Source organism: Vespa mandarinia, chromosome 1 (assembly GCF_050613455.1).
Source record: "Vespa mandarinia isolate Hongniang chromosome 1, ASM5061345v1, whole genome shotgun sequence".
In the NCBI taxonomy this organism is placed as follows: Eukaryota; Metazoa; Arthropoda; class Insecta; order Hymenoptera; family Vespidae; genus Vespa; species Vespa mandarinia.
The window spans coordinates 9,890,001-9,905,370 of NC_140810.1; the positions used below are offsets into that span (position 1 = coordinate 9,890,001).

The 15,370-nt window shown below is 26.5% G+C and overlaps 3 protein-coding genes across 9 annotated transcripts in view; 2 read left to right on the forward strand and 1 right to left on the reverse strand.

Annotated features, from left to right (window-relative positions):
* Positions 1-6,174, forward strand: part of LOC118446131 (uncharacterized) — a 16,703-nt gene extending 10,529 nt beyond the window's left edge. For 2 of the 3 annotated variants that reach the window (XM_035876436.2, XM_035876437.2), the window contains exons 14-16: positions 2,517-2,765; positions 2,868-3,095; positions 3,202-6,174. In XM_035876436.2, coding sequence (XP_035732329.1) covers positions 2,517-2,765; positions 2,868-3,095; positions 3,202-5,629 — 2,905 coding nt within the window. In that variant the 3' untranslated portion in view covers positions 5,630-6,174. The remainder of the gene's footprint in view (positions 1-2,516; positions 2,766-2,867; positions 3,096-3,201) is intronic. The other variant, XM_035876438.2, reaches the window with a different exon arrangement.
* A 332-nt stretch (positions 6,175-6,506) lies between these two features.
* Positions 6,507-7,828, reverse strand: LOC118446152 (centrosomal protein 20). Of its 3 annotated transcripts, none has more exons than XM_085658827.1 (4): positions 7,698-7,828; positions 7,311-7,560; positions 6,953-7,159; positions 6,507-6,870 (listed from the first exon to the last, which is right to left on the reverse strand). In XM_085658827.1, the coding sequence occupies exons 2-4, from the start codon at positions 7,336-7,338 to the stop codon at positions 6,734-6,736; spliced, it is 372 nt and encodes a 123-aa protein (XP_085514953.1). In that variant the 5' UTR covers positions 7,339-7,560; positions 7,698-7,828; the 3' UTR covers positions 6,507-6,733. The 3 variants fall into 3 exon arrangements, with proteins under 3 accessions (XP_085514953.1, XP_035732365.1, XP_085514948.1); XM_035876472.2 differs by having other exon boundaries at positions 6,510-6,870; positions 6,953-7,162; XM_085658822.1 differs by lacking the exon at positions 7,698-7,828 and having other exon boundaries at positions 6,510-6,870; positions 6,953-7,162; positions 7,311-7,670.
* Positions 7,795-14,932, forward strand: LOC118446148 (popeye domain-containing protein 3). Of its 3 annotated transcripts, XR_004839504.2 has the most exons (10): positions 7,795-7,936; positions 8,707-8,886; positions 9,032-9,292; positions 9,586-9,953; positions 10,971-11,128; positions 11,272-11,374; positions 11,465-11,605; positions 11,740-11,905; positions 12,679-12,958; positions 13,341-14,930. XR_004839504.2 is itself a non-coding variant. In XM_035876466.2 (9 exons), the coding sequence occupies exons 3-9, from the start codon at positions 9,070-9,072 to the stop codon at positions 13,406-13,408; spliced, it is 1,227 nt and encodes a 408-aa protein (XP_035732359.1). In that variant the 5' UTR covers positions 7,795-7,936; positions 8,707-8,886; positions 9,032-9,069; the 3' UTR covers positions 13,409-14,932. The 3 variants fall into 3 exon arrangements, 2 of the variants coding, with proteins under 2 accessions (XP_035732359.1, XP_085514940.1); XM_035876466.2 differs by lacking the exon at positions 12,679-12,958 and having other exon boundaries at positions 13,341-14,932; XM_085658814.1 differs by lacking the exon at positions 13,341-14,930 and having other exon boundaries at positions 12,679-13,203.
* Positions 14,933-15,370: the final 438 nt, after the last annotated feature.

Here is a 15,370-nt window from a genome sequence, read left to right on the forward strand (position 1 = left end):
GCAAAGTAAGTAAAAATGTTATACTTCTCAAAGAGTGGTACTGGATTCATGAATGACAAAATGTATGTATGCGGATGTGTGCATAATGCAGGTATATATTCTGTTGTATTGTTTTGTTGTATTTTTTGTTATAAAGCACAATGTATACTACATCATATTTTTATTAAAACACGATAAGAATCTTTCAGAATGTTACGTATGAAATGGATTCGTATCCTAAAAATTTATAAGTATGATTTTATTCGAATAGAAGATATAGTTAAACTATTTTTTCATATCTACGAAAAATATAATGGTAGCTTTTTATTTGGTGATATATTGGTTTTTTTTATATGCTATACGTCTTTTTGAAGAACTATATGTAAACAATCTATATGCATCATTAATAATCATTGAATGATATAAATATTATATTTTGAGTGGAATTAGAACTCAAATTTGAAATCATGACACACATTAGATTATGCTACCATTTTTTTACACTGTTGCTATTTTATGCATTTATTAATTACTTAATTTTATGTTATTACATATTTCTCTTTATAAAACTTTAAAAGTAAAAATAATTAGTAAATGTTTAGAATGAAAATAATTCAATATTTTAATTACATTTGAGAAATACTATAATATAAAATTTACTAGTTATATATTAGAGATTTATTTTAATATGTTTAACAATTCGTTCCTTAAATTTGTTTCATTAACTTTGTAAATTGAAGAATATATAATTGGGTAACATTAATAATAGTATATGTAACTGGCATATGTAATAGAAATATTTTAAAACATAATAGTCTTTTCGATTATATATTCTACAAGAAATTTAGAAGTTTTGGAAACAAATTATTTAAGTATATATTTTGTATATAAGTTGTATATTAACTTTATTTTAAATATTTAATATAATTAATTTTATATTATGAAAGAGTCGGTTTTTTACAAATTTATAAGAAATATGAAATAAGTAAATATCTAATCTTCTTTGTATAAACATGGCCATTGCTATGTGATGTTGAATCTCAATTATATCTATATTATTATTATCTATAGTGTGTGTATATATACATATATATATACATATATATATATATATATATATATATATATATATATATATATCTATATTTAAGGATCATATTTAATGTATGTGTTATTTTAAGATACTGTATCAAATCCTTTTGTATGATTTCATTTTGATACACATTTTAAAAAAAATTGAGTCTTATGTACAACAAACAACAGTTTGTTATGTTTCTCTTCATAACTAATTTTTGTGTAATTTTATTGAACATTTATGTGTTCTATTTTATTATATTAAATTTATAAAATATTATTTTATATATAACACAAACTATTATTTTCCATGAAGCTACATATATCACCATTACTTTATTCATTGTCATTTCATTGCATGTACATAACGTGTTATTATACATATATTAAAATTACGTTATATAAAATAAGAATATATAAAATCAAAAAGTGAAAGAAGAAGAAAGAAGCAAGGAAAAAATTTGATCAACATGGACCATCTTGGAGATTGCAGAAGCTACCCAGCTGATTGACACGTCTACATGGTTTCTGAATCAGGTGAATTCAGGGCCAAATCAACATTTGTAACAAAATAAAAGAAACATCTGTATTTTTGTTAAATTGCAGTGCTTGAAGCAAGAGGTATTACTGAGCATGTTAAAAATGTTTGTGAAACACGAATTACCAACATGATAGAAATTACAATCTGGCTGACTTTTATATAACTTTTGAATAAGTACATAATTATATTTTGGTGAGTAAACTTATTTTAAAGAGAAATACTAGCAAATACTGCATATCTAATATAATACTTATGTATTTCCCTTGCTGCACTTAACATGTACAAAAAGTTATAAATGTTGGTTTAATCATTTCATGTATTTTTATGATACTTTATTCTATTATTTACAAAATTTGAGTAACATATTATTCTGAGTTGTTATACTTTGTAGAATATTTTGACTTTGAAAAACAAGTTTTCAAATGTGGATGAAATGGTTTTGTAATCTTATTTTAAATATTTGATTTATTGTCAATTATAACTCAACACATTTCATCAGTTATCCAAAGTTTTGTATTATTAAAAATTTAATAAAGTACCTAGCAAAATGGAGCAGAATATGAAAAATAATAATAATTAAACAGAAATAACTTACATATATTATTCTTATTGCTGTTTATTCTATTTACTGTTAAAAGTAAGTTTATGATTTTGATAACTCTCTATATGAGATGAAAACTTATTTACATTTGACATGATAGAAAATACATTGTGATTATTTTCACCCAGGTTAACATGATAACTCCCTTCTAAATTTATATATGACTTTTAAAACAAAAGGTATTAGTAAATGTACGAAAATATTAAGGGTATATAAAATTTGTATACTAATTTTTTTACTTTGACATATAAAGAATGTTATTGTATTTCTTTTTATTATGTAACAGATGCATGATCAGCTTTTTTTATTTTTTGTCAACAGATATTCTGGATCTTCACAACGTTTTGGTAGTCCACTTCGAGATCCACCTCATAAACGATTTGATGATGTTGCACCTCCAGGAACTGAAGGTTATTATGATCTTTCTCCTCCAGGTGTTGAACATTTGGATAGACCTTTACGAGAAGATCGCGAAAGGACACGTGTATTAAGAGATCAAGAAGACCGTGAACATCCATTGAAGGATCATGATACTGAGGATCGTGATAGATTGACCTTTAGAGATGACAGGTAAGATACTTTAAATACAAAAACATAATTACAAAAATGAAAATAAAAAATAGAGGAAAGATTTAATGTTAATTATATATATATATATAATTCTTTATACAGAGTTCGTGAACGCGATGATCGTGTAAGAGAAGATAGAGATAGAAGAATTGTAAATAGAGATCGAGAAGATCGTGAAAGACCAGCATTATCAAGAGATCATGATGACAGAATTCGAGAAAAAGATGATCGAGATAGACGTGAAAAAGAAAAAGATCGCGATGACAGACATCCGCGTGATCGTCGCGATGAAGATAGACATATAGAAAAGAAAGACTATGATAAAGATCGGTATGTTTTTTACGATGCTATCTTATTTTTTCTAAAGATAAATTTGAAAAAACTGCTAATTGTATTGTAATTAATAATATTTAATTTAAATAAGACTTGTATATAGTTACAGAGATGAAAGAGATCGTCATAGAGTGGAAGACAAAAACCGTATACGAGATAAAGATAGACGTGATCGAGATTATGATCCTGAAAAGGACCGGGATCGTCATGACAGATATGAAAGACGTTCTATAGAAAGGAAAAAGAACAGGAAAAGTCCAACTCCATATTCACAAAAGTGTAAAAGCGAAGCGAAGGATATCTCTCCTGAACGATTGAGAAAGAAAGAGAAGGAACATGAAGAGAAAATAGAAGATAAGAAGAAAGAGAAAAAGATTAAAGAAAAGAAAAAGAAGAAAGATAGTGATGAAAAAGAAAAGAAGAAGAAAAAGAAGAAAGAGAAAAAATCGGGACAAAAGGAGGTAATGAAAGAGGAGCCAATTAAAATGACCGAAAGTGAGGATACATTAACAGAAAATAAAACAGAAGTTACTTCACCTATCAAAATTGAAACTGTAAAACCAAATAATGAAGATGATAATATAGATAATAGAATGGAGTGTATACCTAATGAAACTATAGTTTCTGCAAAAGAAGAATTTGAAGATAAATCTTTAGCCATGAATCCTGAACCACCTGAATATAATGAGCCTAGCCCAGAAAGATTGGAACATACAGAATTTGGTACAAATCCACCCAATCCTAATTTTAAACCCATACCAGAATTAAAATCAGAAATAAAACCAATAGATAGTCTTTACAGTGGTTTAGATGATACGGAAATAAATACAGTAATTACAGAAAAATATTCCTTACTGTCAGAAAATGAAGTAGAGGATAAAGAAACTACATGTGAGGAAAAATCACCAAAGAAAGATGAATTTTTAGCTCCTGTACCAGAACTTTCTAAATGGGAAAGAGATGATACAATAGAAAAATCTGATGATGTATGTGAATCTCCTACAGACAAAATGCAAATAGACGAACCAAAATCAATGAAAGTAGTTACTTCTGAAGTTTTAAAAAGAGCTGAGAATGCCATATTTCAAAAAGCTATTAATGCGATAAGACCAATAGAAATAAAAAAGATTAGTGAGAGTAGGAAGATATTATATCAAAATCCAGAACCAAAGGTACTTGAAGCAGAACCAACTAGAGAACAACGGAAAAGTGTGAATGTAACTATTAACGTTGGTAGAAATGAAAGAAATGTAGAAATTACAGAACCTTTGAAGAAAGCGAAGATAGATCGAACAAAATTTAAACCAGTTCCAGAGACTTATTCTCCAACGCGCTTGTCCGCTAAGGAGAGACTTGGCGACAAAGTCGAAGATAACAAAGAGAGAAAAATTAGTCCAATTAAAGGCTTTTTAGATAGAAGGGAAACGAAAAGTGAAAATCAATCTAGAAGTCGATCTCCAAAAAGTACAAGAGATAAGAGAATATCACCACTTATGGAGAGAAGAGTCGATTCTTCGTTAGGTATATCAAGTACCGATCGCAAAGTATTTCTAGAAGAAAGGAAACGAGATAAAGACAGAGGTGAACGTTCAAGGGATAGAAATGATTTCAGACATGAGAGGCACGAATTAAGAGATACGAGGATAGAATCAAGACAAGATTTTCGATCAAACAGAGGCGAAACAAAAGGAGAACGATCGGATAAAGATAGAGAAAAAGATCGAGAACGAGAAAGGAGGGGTAGAACACCTCCATGTGTATTTAAAAGAAACGAAGTACCTAAAGTAGGTCTTGGTAAACCTAAAGAAGATGAAGATGATAGAAGAAGAGATAAAAAAGTAAGAGAAGATAAAAAAAGAAAGAAGGAACATCGTAGTAGAAGTAAATCTAAAGAGCACAAGAAACGTAAAGAAAAAAAACATAAGAAGGATAAAGAAAAAAGTCAAGAAAAGAAACAAAAACACAAAGAAAATGTAATTTTGAAGGAAAAGACTGAGACAAGTGAAAGCAAAATTAATTATGATAATCCAGAACCTCCGCTTGTAGAAACATTAAAGAAACAAAGAAAAAATCCTAGACTTGTATCTGATCGTAAACGTAGCATACTCGATGAATCTAATTTTGAACCTGATTACTCTGCATCTGATTCTGAATCTGAACCTGAAGATGGTAAAATTATCAATTTACCTAATAAAAAATTAAAACTTGAAGAATCAGAATTAGAAAAGAATATAGATATAAAATCCTTGAAAAAAAGGTCTAAATCTACTAGCAGTGAAGATACATCCAGTAGTTCTGAAAGCACGAGTTCCGATTCTGATAGTTCCGATGAATCACATAAAAAGAAGAAAAAGAAACATAAGAAACATAAAAAAAAGAAATCTACTAAAAAAGACAGTAGCTCAGAATCTGATAGTTACACTGATTCATCCGAAACAAGCAGTGATGAAGAGAAACATAGGAAAAAATCAAAAAAATCAAAAAGCAAGAGTAAGCAATCCAAGAAGAAGAAAAAATCGAAACATAAATGACATCATTAGGTAATTTTGAAACTTCTAATGAAATATTGGTAAACATTTCTTTTTGGTAAATATCTTTTAAAATTAAAACAAGCATTAATGATTGCATAAATTATTGACGAAAGTGAAAAATGTGCATTATTCTTTGCATATCCATGAATTGTAATAGATAACTGCTTCTTGCTGTATACATAATGTTAATACAAAGTTCAAAAATAATGTGGACTTTAAAATCAATATGAACTATAAAAATTATCAATTAATTATTTATTAATGAACAAATTTTATGATCATAACGAATTTATGAACATATACAGAATAAATAGAATATTATGTTTACAAGGAAAGCATTTCTTCTCTCTGGTAATATTGTATGGCCTTTAAGTAATTATATTCTGATTTCAATTTTAAAACTATAAGTATCATCATTTATAAGAAAAGATGTACATTATAGCTGTCAGTAGGTCATAATATTCTTAAGATTTCCAATAATGGTATTGCTAAAGAACACCTATCTTTAGGATTTCTGCTATCTTAATGTCATATTGTACTTTCATAATGTAATATCTCATATATATATACCTTATATATATATATATATATATATATATATATATATATATATATAAGATGTCAGGAAATAAAAAAGAAAAATTCTTTTAAAATCTTTTTAAATTTATTTATACATTAAAACCTAGTTTTTCATGTATACTTTAATCTAATTCTAATGTAAAAAATCTACAACTTATGTACTCATTAGAATATTACATTAATACAATTACAAATAGAAAATTAATCAGTACAACAAAATACAATTTAAGAAGTAAATAAATACAATTTATGAAGTAAGCATAATGTTGCAGTTTTTATAAATACGAAAGATAACTAAAATTATATAAGCATTTCGACCTTTATCAATATTATTTATTTCGATTAATACAATATTCAATGTATCATTTTGAATCTAAATTTTAAATGTATACAAAATGAATGGCATTATCATAATTTATATCATAAATTATTGACAGATACTAATATCTGATTCATATAGAAGTTGCAATACAAAAATATATATACTTATTAAGTAAACTTTGTTACATATATATATTGTTGTCTTTATGTATTTTTCATATGTTTTAATGAATCTATTATGCCACAAAGCAAGGGCAATTTTTTACTTGTATCAGTTTCTTTTATTCCCAAAACTTGTGCTAGTAATGTTCGATCATAAGGATGTTTTGAAAGATCGCATTCTACAATGAGGATATTAATTTTGATTAAATATTATATTTCTTAAAATATGAATTAAATGATACAATTTAACATTTTTTCTACCTGCAACAAACACAGTTGAACTGTACTTAAATCCCATCCAATTTAAATATTCGCGAACAAGCTCATTGAAGATAATAATATCAGACGATTGTTTGGAATTTTGTATTTTACTTTCCGAATTAGAACTATCTAATAATTTGAAAACTTCAGTTCGCATTTCAGCTCTTATACGACCAAGCTCTCCACCAGCTTCCAAAGATTCTCTTACTGCTATAGAAAAATGATGCTGAACGTAATGATTATGTTTTATATATTATAATTTACATAAAGAAATTTCACATATAATTTACATAAGAGATGTGTATTTCTAAAATTATATACATAGTGCTACAAAGTATTTTTAATTTTTAATACATACCATTTACCAAATCTTTTTCCGTTGTCATTTTATTAGTATAGTTATATCAGTACATATATACTAATATTTGTATACACATATATACATATATAAATGGAATTTAAAGTTTTATAAATATTTCTTCAAAATATTATTTAAAACAACCTCCAAATTCTCTCAGTGATACCAAATATCTTAGATACATTCGCTTATTGCAATTGTATTGTGCTGGCACCTTGCGAATATTCAAGAAAAGAAAATTATAATAAACCTGAAAATTTAATAGAAAGATAATATAAAAATACACCAATCAAAAATTTTTGTTTATCTATAAGCAATTTCATAGAAATGCCATCGAATACTAGCGAATGTTTTTATTGTTTATAGATGGTACATTTCGGAACGTACCTCATTAGTGTAGCGTGGCCTATTTAATCCCCTCTTGCCTCTTACGCTTTGCCGTCGCCTTTACTTGTCACTGCTACAGCAACGTCTTTCTGCTAGTTTGACGTTTATTGGATAAGTGAATTTGTTTCGTGTACCGAGTTCGAATAATTCTAAAAATCATAAGGGAATACTCGAAATTTCTATTTATTTCTTTATCTGTATGCCTTGCGTAAGCCCGCATCATTTTAAATCTTCCATGAGTAAGTTATTTATTGATTTCAATATGATACTTTATAAATGCGTCAATATTCTCAATCTCGTAAACATACATTGACAAAAAAAGACATTTCAAATATTAGATTTTGTATCTTAATAAAAAATTGGACAATAAAAAATGATCAACACATTTTATTTACTATTAAATTCAAGCTTACTTTTACGTTTCTAAAAATGGTCTATATTTTGTGTACTTTTCAACAATATTAATAATAACGAGTTATCCAATTTTGATTATTATATAAACAATCTTTGAATTACTTCTATCTTTAATACATTCTGTAAAATACAAATATTTAATAATTAGAATAAAAATAAGTTACTAAATTTTGTTTGGAGCATATAGATTTTTTTATACACTCATTTATGTGTATGTTAAATAAACCTTCTGACTAAAATGTTTAGACTAGAATGTATAACAAAATAATATTCTTAATAATAGATATTGTAAAAATTAAATAAAATTATATTAAAAAAAATTTAATCTAACCTCTATATTTTCTAAAGATTATCAGTTAATTTGTTCTAGAAAATTTTAATAATTTATAAGTAATGAGCTGTACTTTTTCCGAAATTAATTATAATTTTTGAAAGTAATGATTTAAAATGATATGATATATTACAGTATGATAAGTTTAATATGAAGTTGGAAGTTAATATTTAAAAAATTAATATTTACTGTATGTATTAATAATAATCTATAATTCTTTATGTAAGATAATTGCTATAAATATATTATTGGTCTATATTACAGATGTTGACGTTGTCTTCCCACAGCTGTTTGTAATGCAAATATCCTTCCTTGACCTGAAGCCTACAAGATGGTTTTCATCTTCAAGTTCTAATTTTAGCTGAGAGTAATGTAGATATATAAACAAAAATTACATATTCACAAATGGCACAGAGAATTCATTATTACATCGTTTATAAATAAGTATGAAATATAATTTCTAGTTGTTAATTAATAATTACATAGTTAATTGTACTATCTAAATTATAATATGTTAGAAGTTGTTTCAAATATTGGTTTTCTTTGCTACACTATGACCAAAAAAATTGATAAAATTATTTTTATACAGACTGAAACGAAATTGGATAATTTAGTGGTAATGCGGGGATGTGGATCTGTTTTGATTTAATAGGAAGCCGAGAAGGCTTGGGTGCTTCCATTTCATTCCTTATACTTCTATATTCGATTTCTAACAGTGTTGATGCTAGTTTAACAAATGCTGATACATTCAATATACCTCATAATACTGTCACATCAGATATATCATCACCAACTGTTACGCATCATGAGAATGACGAATGTAGGAATGTGACCACTGATGATAGAGCAAGTACGTATATCTCTTCATTTGTGTATATCTCAACTTTGTACAGTTTTGCTTTGCTTTTATAATACATACACATAGATACAAGTATCAATGTACATACATAAATTTTATGACAATGTAGTTTGACGTAGTATAGATAATTCTAGTTTTTTATTTTGTAATGTACAAGTATTTCTAAGGACACTTTATCTTGTTAAAGACACTTTTTATATATCTTCATTATATTTAACTCCTTAAATTTCACAAATATTATTCACTACTTTCTTGGGACAGTTTCTTTCATTAATATTTCATAGGTTCTGGACTGTCAGTGGTCAGCCATGGAACTGGCCATCCTCATTCGCCAACAGTGCCTCCAACCTTTCTCCACGGAGTTCTTACCTGCCAACCATATCAAGGAATTTATGTGAACCATGTCTATTTTCAATTAGCAAATGTCTTCTTCCTATTGTCACACCTTGCACCAAGTGGCATACATGGTGTCCTCTATTTAAGGTGCACTCTGCTCGTGGGCTGTGCCTTTCTTGCTTTGTGGGGCTGGACAATAGCTTGTTGGCTGGACGTCGTGCTCTGGAATGCTCTCTTTGTTGTCATCAACTTCGTCCATGTATGCACGCTTCTTTACAAGCTCAGGCCTATCAAGTTTTCAAGGGAAGTTGAAGAGGTAAGTAAAAGATAAAAGAGAAGCTATAATGACTTAGGACAATGTTACAATATTTTATTTTGCATATTTTATATTTATGTAATGTCCTAAGACAGATCTGGGCATAGGAGAACACAATATTGTTTAGATGGAAGAAACAAGTATTTGGTTTTCATTGAACTCTCATGTTCAGGCTTGTTTTAAAAGTGTATAAATTGACAATTGATTACTAGAAATTGATAAAGTAATTCATTAAGGCTTAAAAAATGTTACATTCTGTATATAAGATGCTTCATATTACTTTATACAATTGTATGATAACGTTTTTATAATATTTTTTTATTTAACAAATATATATGTAGTTATTTTAACATACACCAGAGATATATATTTATATCATATAAAACAAAAAGTAGATTGATATGTACTGTATTGCATAGCTTAAAATATGTTTGAAAATGATGTATAGTTATGCTTTGCATAACAATAGATTTATTAGTGATTAGACTTTTGTTAAGGAATGCATAGTTGTAGATTGTAATGTGGAAATTTTTTTCAAATATGCATTTGGAAATTCCAACTGATCAGAACTTTTTTGGATATATTTTCTATTTTCTAAAGTCACTAGTCCCATTCAGTTTCACTAGAATCTATCATTTATTATATGATAACAATATTAATCTAATTGAACTAAGTTTTGAAAACAGTTGGAAGAATTAAATATCAATTAATATTTATAAGAGACATAGCTTGTAATCATAGCTATTATTATTATTGTAGCTACTGTTTTCCTAATATGGTATATAAAGCATGCTATAAATATTTCTTTCAAAACCATGTAAACATTTTTTAACTTAGTCTTATAATGATTTCAGGAGTACATGGCAATTTTTAATAAATTTTATGTAAATAAGTCTCAGTTAAGTTATAGTGTATATTACAAATATATTAGTAATATTTTAAGACTACAGCAATGTTACATTAGAATTTAAATCTATAAATAGAAAAAATCTCTTATACTTAGTTTTTTATATACAGGTATATATTGCCGTATTCCAGCCATTGAGAGTATCACGCCATCAATTTAAAAAAGTCTTAAATTGTATGAAGATCATCAGACAATTAAAATATCAAGAAGTTTACGCTCAAGAGAAAGTAACAAAAGTTGATTCCTTATCATTGGTATTATCAGGAAAGTAAGTATTTAATTATTCATCTTTAAGAGATGAATAGACAATAATGAAGTTTGTGCAAATAACATTGAATTTAAGTTATAATTAATGAGTAAAGACCATATAGTTATGAGTAAAGTCCACGAATCTTCTCTGTTTTTCTTTAGATTAGTTGTGTCACAGAATGGAAGAGCATTGCATATTGTCTTCCCTCATCAGTTCCTGGATTCTCCAGAATGGTTTGGTGTCTCTACAGATGAATATTTCCAGGTATTTTTATTTTACTTTGTGGATAATGTATGTAATATACTTATATATTATCTATAAATATATATATTAAAGATCCGTTTTATTCTACAGGTATCTATAACAGCAATGGAAGAATCAAGGATATTATTATGGCACAGAGATAAGTTAAAATTAAGCATTATTAGTGATCAATTCCTGCAGGCAGTTTTTGATCATATCCTTGGCAGAGATGTAGTTAAAAAGTTGATGCAGGTAATTCTTTGGATCATTTTTTATTATTAATAAGACACACAAAATGTGTGTTATATTTTCAAGAAGGGAGAAAATAGATGCATGTTTATCTTTATTAAAGATGTAACTGTAACTACATTATATTTATAATATAGGTTAGTGAAACAATGGCTGCTAGCAGTCATCAACAACAAAATGGACAAGTTATTGGTCTTGGCAGCATAGGGACGTTAGAAAATGATTCAGATACTAAGCTATTCGTCGTTAAAAAAACAGGTGATAGTCAGGGGATTACTGCTCTTATCAGTCGTCAGCTTCAAGGTAAAAATTATCAAATTACATATAAGCATGTTTATATGTATATGTGTTAAAAAAACAGTTTATGATTAATTAAGACTCAATAGATTAAGAAAAGATATTACTATTTTTGGTTAAATGAAATATTATTTCCTTACAACTCAATATTTAAAGTGATGTTAAAAGAGAATAAATTTCAAAACAAAAATAACAGCAGCCTCTACGACAAATAATTATTTTATATTATATTTTATATTATAACTAATAATAAAATTATTATTAGTTATTTCAACTAACTTTTTTATAAGATTAATGTCAATTTTCATTGAGCATATTAATATTTAGTAGTATATATCATAATAAATGTTTAATATAATTAATTTTTTAGTATATATTTTAAATTACATTTTATTAAAACTATGTTATATATTTGATTTGATATGACTTCTATATGGCAGCATGTCAATATGCATGTTAATATGTTTTCCTTCATAATTTATGATTATGGTTGATGTTTTTTAGACATCTGATATAAAGTTTCAATTCCTAAATGTTTTACTACAAATATTTTTTATAAATATTTTATTCTGGTTGCTTTTATATTTTATAAAAGTTTTTTATCTTTTTTAACTTAAATAATTGATAAATTGGTATTAAATCCTCTATATAATAAAGGGGACACTATAGAATTCGTTTCAATGATAAACTAATAATTAGTGAGAATATTTATTACCTGCAACTGTAATTTTGTACTCAAGTTTTTAATTTTACCTCAATTTTGATTTTGCTTTGGATAGAAGAGAGAATGCCGCTGCTGTACATGAGCCAAGAAGTACTACACAATGCCTTACATCATACCTCAAATCATCTGTGCGTGCCTTATACATGTCCTTTAAATCCTGTGCAATGCAACATTCAGTCTTCCTTATAATGCTTTTGCAACAAATTGTGCCTCTATTTAGCACGTTTGTATGCATTGCATATATTATGTTTTTGAAAAAAGCATACACATCTCACATCTTACAGAATTTTACAGAAAAACTTCATTTATTCTTTTCTCCTGAATATTGTATGCAGGTAGGTTCCTCTTAAGCGTATCTCCTATTGTTTTTACTCAGCAATATTACTGTTATTGATTTAAAATTGTATGCATGTGTGTGGATTGTTATCAGTGTTTGATAAAGCTTTTGAAATATGCAATAACAATGTAGGCTTCATTTTGGTTACTGCGAATACTTTGAAATTATATTTACATTTTTAATTATTAAAATGATTAAAGTAGTACCAGAAAAGAACAATTATTTACTATAGGTTATATTAATCTAATAAATGACTTTTATTTATTGTTTATATAATTATTTAGAATAAATTTAAAATTTGTATGTATGATATGTATTTAATTCAATGAAGTTTTTAATCTTTATTATATAAAGTTTTTAACGTTATTATAAACTTACAGCAGCAGGTGATCCAAATGCTTGGAGATTGGGAAGAATCGAAGAGACTGATCATGAAACACCTGTTTAATGATTGTTAAATTGATGTCATCCTCGACAGTCAATATGATATAATATTGGTCTTTTTATGTAATGCAGTTATGATGAGATAATATTCATCATAATCTTCATAGCATAATGTGCTGTGCGTGGAACAATTGAACATTCTCTTGCCAATCTTTAATTTTTTTCTTAATTAATCAAATTTATTAAGGGATAATGAAAAAGTAATTGTTTACAGCATAATAATTCTACTATAGTTTGTAATAAGATATACAAATAACATTACTTTATCCTTCCACTGTATTATAAGATACTATCAAATTTTTGTTATATCATATTTTGTTGATCAACAATCATAATTTATTTAAATATTTTTATTTAATTATATTACTTTCAATAAGTAATTAATACGATTTTATAAATATAATAGAATGAGCGTTGTTCGATCGCAACGGCGTAACTTCTATAATATGAGATATTAAATTACAGTCTAACTGATAGAAGATAGAAAGGCCTATGAAGAGGATTGCTTTCTATACCCAAAAATAGTGCCTTTTTACTTCCACTTTAATTTTTAATTTCGGAATGAAAAGTATATACAGTACAATTGTATAAAATCGTTATATATTTATTCAATATTTTTTAAATAGAAATTTTTCAATATTACTATATATCATGTATGAGAAAAATAAGGTCACAATCTTGTTGAAGAATACATTCGTGATTGGAGAGATAAATGAAGTTACGCCATGAATGCGTACGAATATTACGAAGTGCAACATAGCAAATGTTTAAACCTTTATACTGACATATTACTGGTAGAGGCATATTACCAGTAACTTGTAATGTTAATAATGTGAAGCTATCAGAGATATTATAATAGTATTAAAATCATGTTGATCAAATTTTCTGTATCTATTATCATTATAAAAGACTTATCCATTTCATTTTGTGGTCTTAATCTGTCATTAAAATGAGTTATTATGGATGGAATAATAATAACAACTGTACAGAAGAAGAGAGATAAATGTTTTACTATTTACCAATGTATGTCAAATAAGAAAGTCTCAAATAACTGCTTTGACAAACAAGCCACAATTAAAAAATAATTTTAACGAAAAATAAAACTGCAGCATTTTTCCTGGAGTTTAAAGTGGAAATCTCAGGTTTCGATGTTGAAACGATTTCAGCGATGAAAAAAAAAGTTATATCAGAGACAGTATCATCTAGTCTTTATAAATCTGCATTGACAGTTTCAAATGTCGTTGATATCGAAATCATGCACAGCTAAGATTGTAATACATACTTTAAGAAGACTTTTTATATATAAAAATATAGTTCTGAACACATTCTATTCCAGATATTGCCAGTTTAATCATTGCATAAAAATGACATTGTTTTCTCGTACATATAAAGTATATGTGCATAATTCGTTTAACAAAGCGAATGAATTTATTCTGCAAAAAATAAAAATTTTCCTTTCAATAGTATATGTCATTGATGAAAGGACCATTCAAATTTAATGTACTTTGTATATAATTTATATATAAAAAAGCATCTATACATATGTCAATATATTACAGTTATATGTTACATATCTTTGTTGTTTATTGTTTTCCATTGTTATTATAATTTTGCATATGTACTTATTTTCATTTTATAGTTAGGTAATAAATATGTGAATATTAAAATGGAAAAGAAACGTATCATATTGAATACAATACTGATTGATTAAATAATGACATGAATAAAGTTAGTTTTAGAGAACATTGATTTGTTATTTTCAACTCCAATATACTTCATTTAATATACTTATTTGGCAGAAAATATTTTATTTTTAAAATTTAGACATGTTTTATTGTTTTAAGCCTTATATCTATAATATTGAATATCTGATAATCTTTATGTTATACATTTTGATGAATGATTATTTACTATTTTATCTACTATAGATAAATATCATATTTATCTATATCTATATAGAATTAAG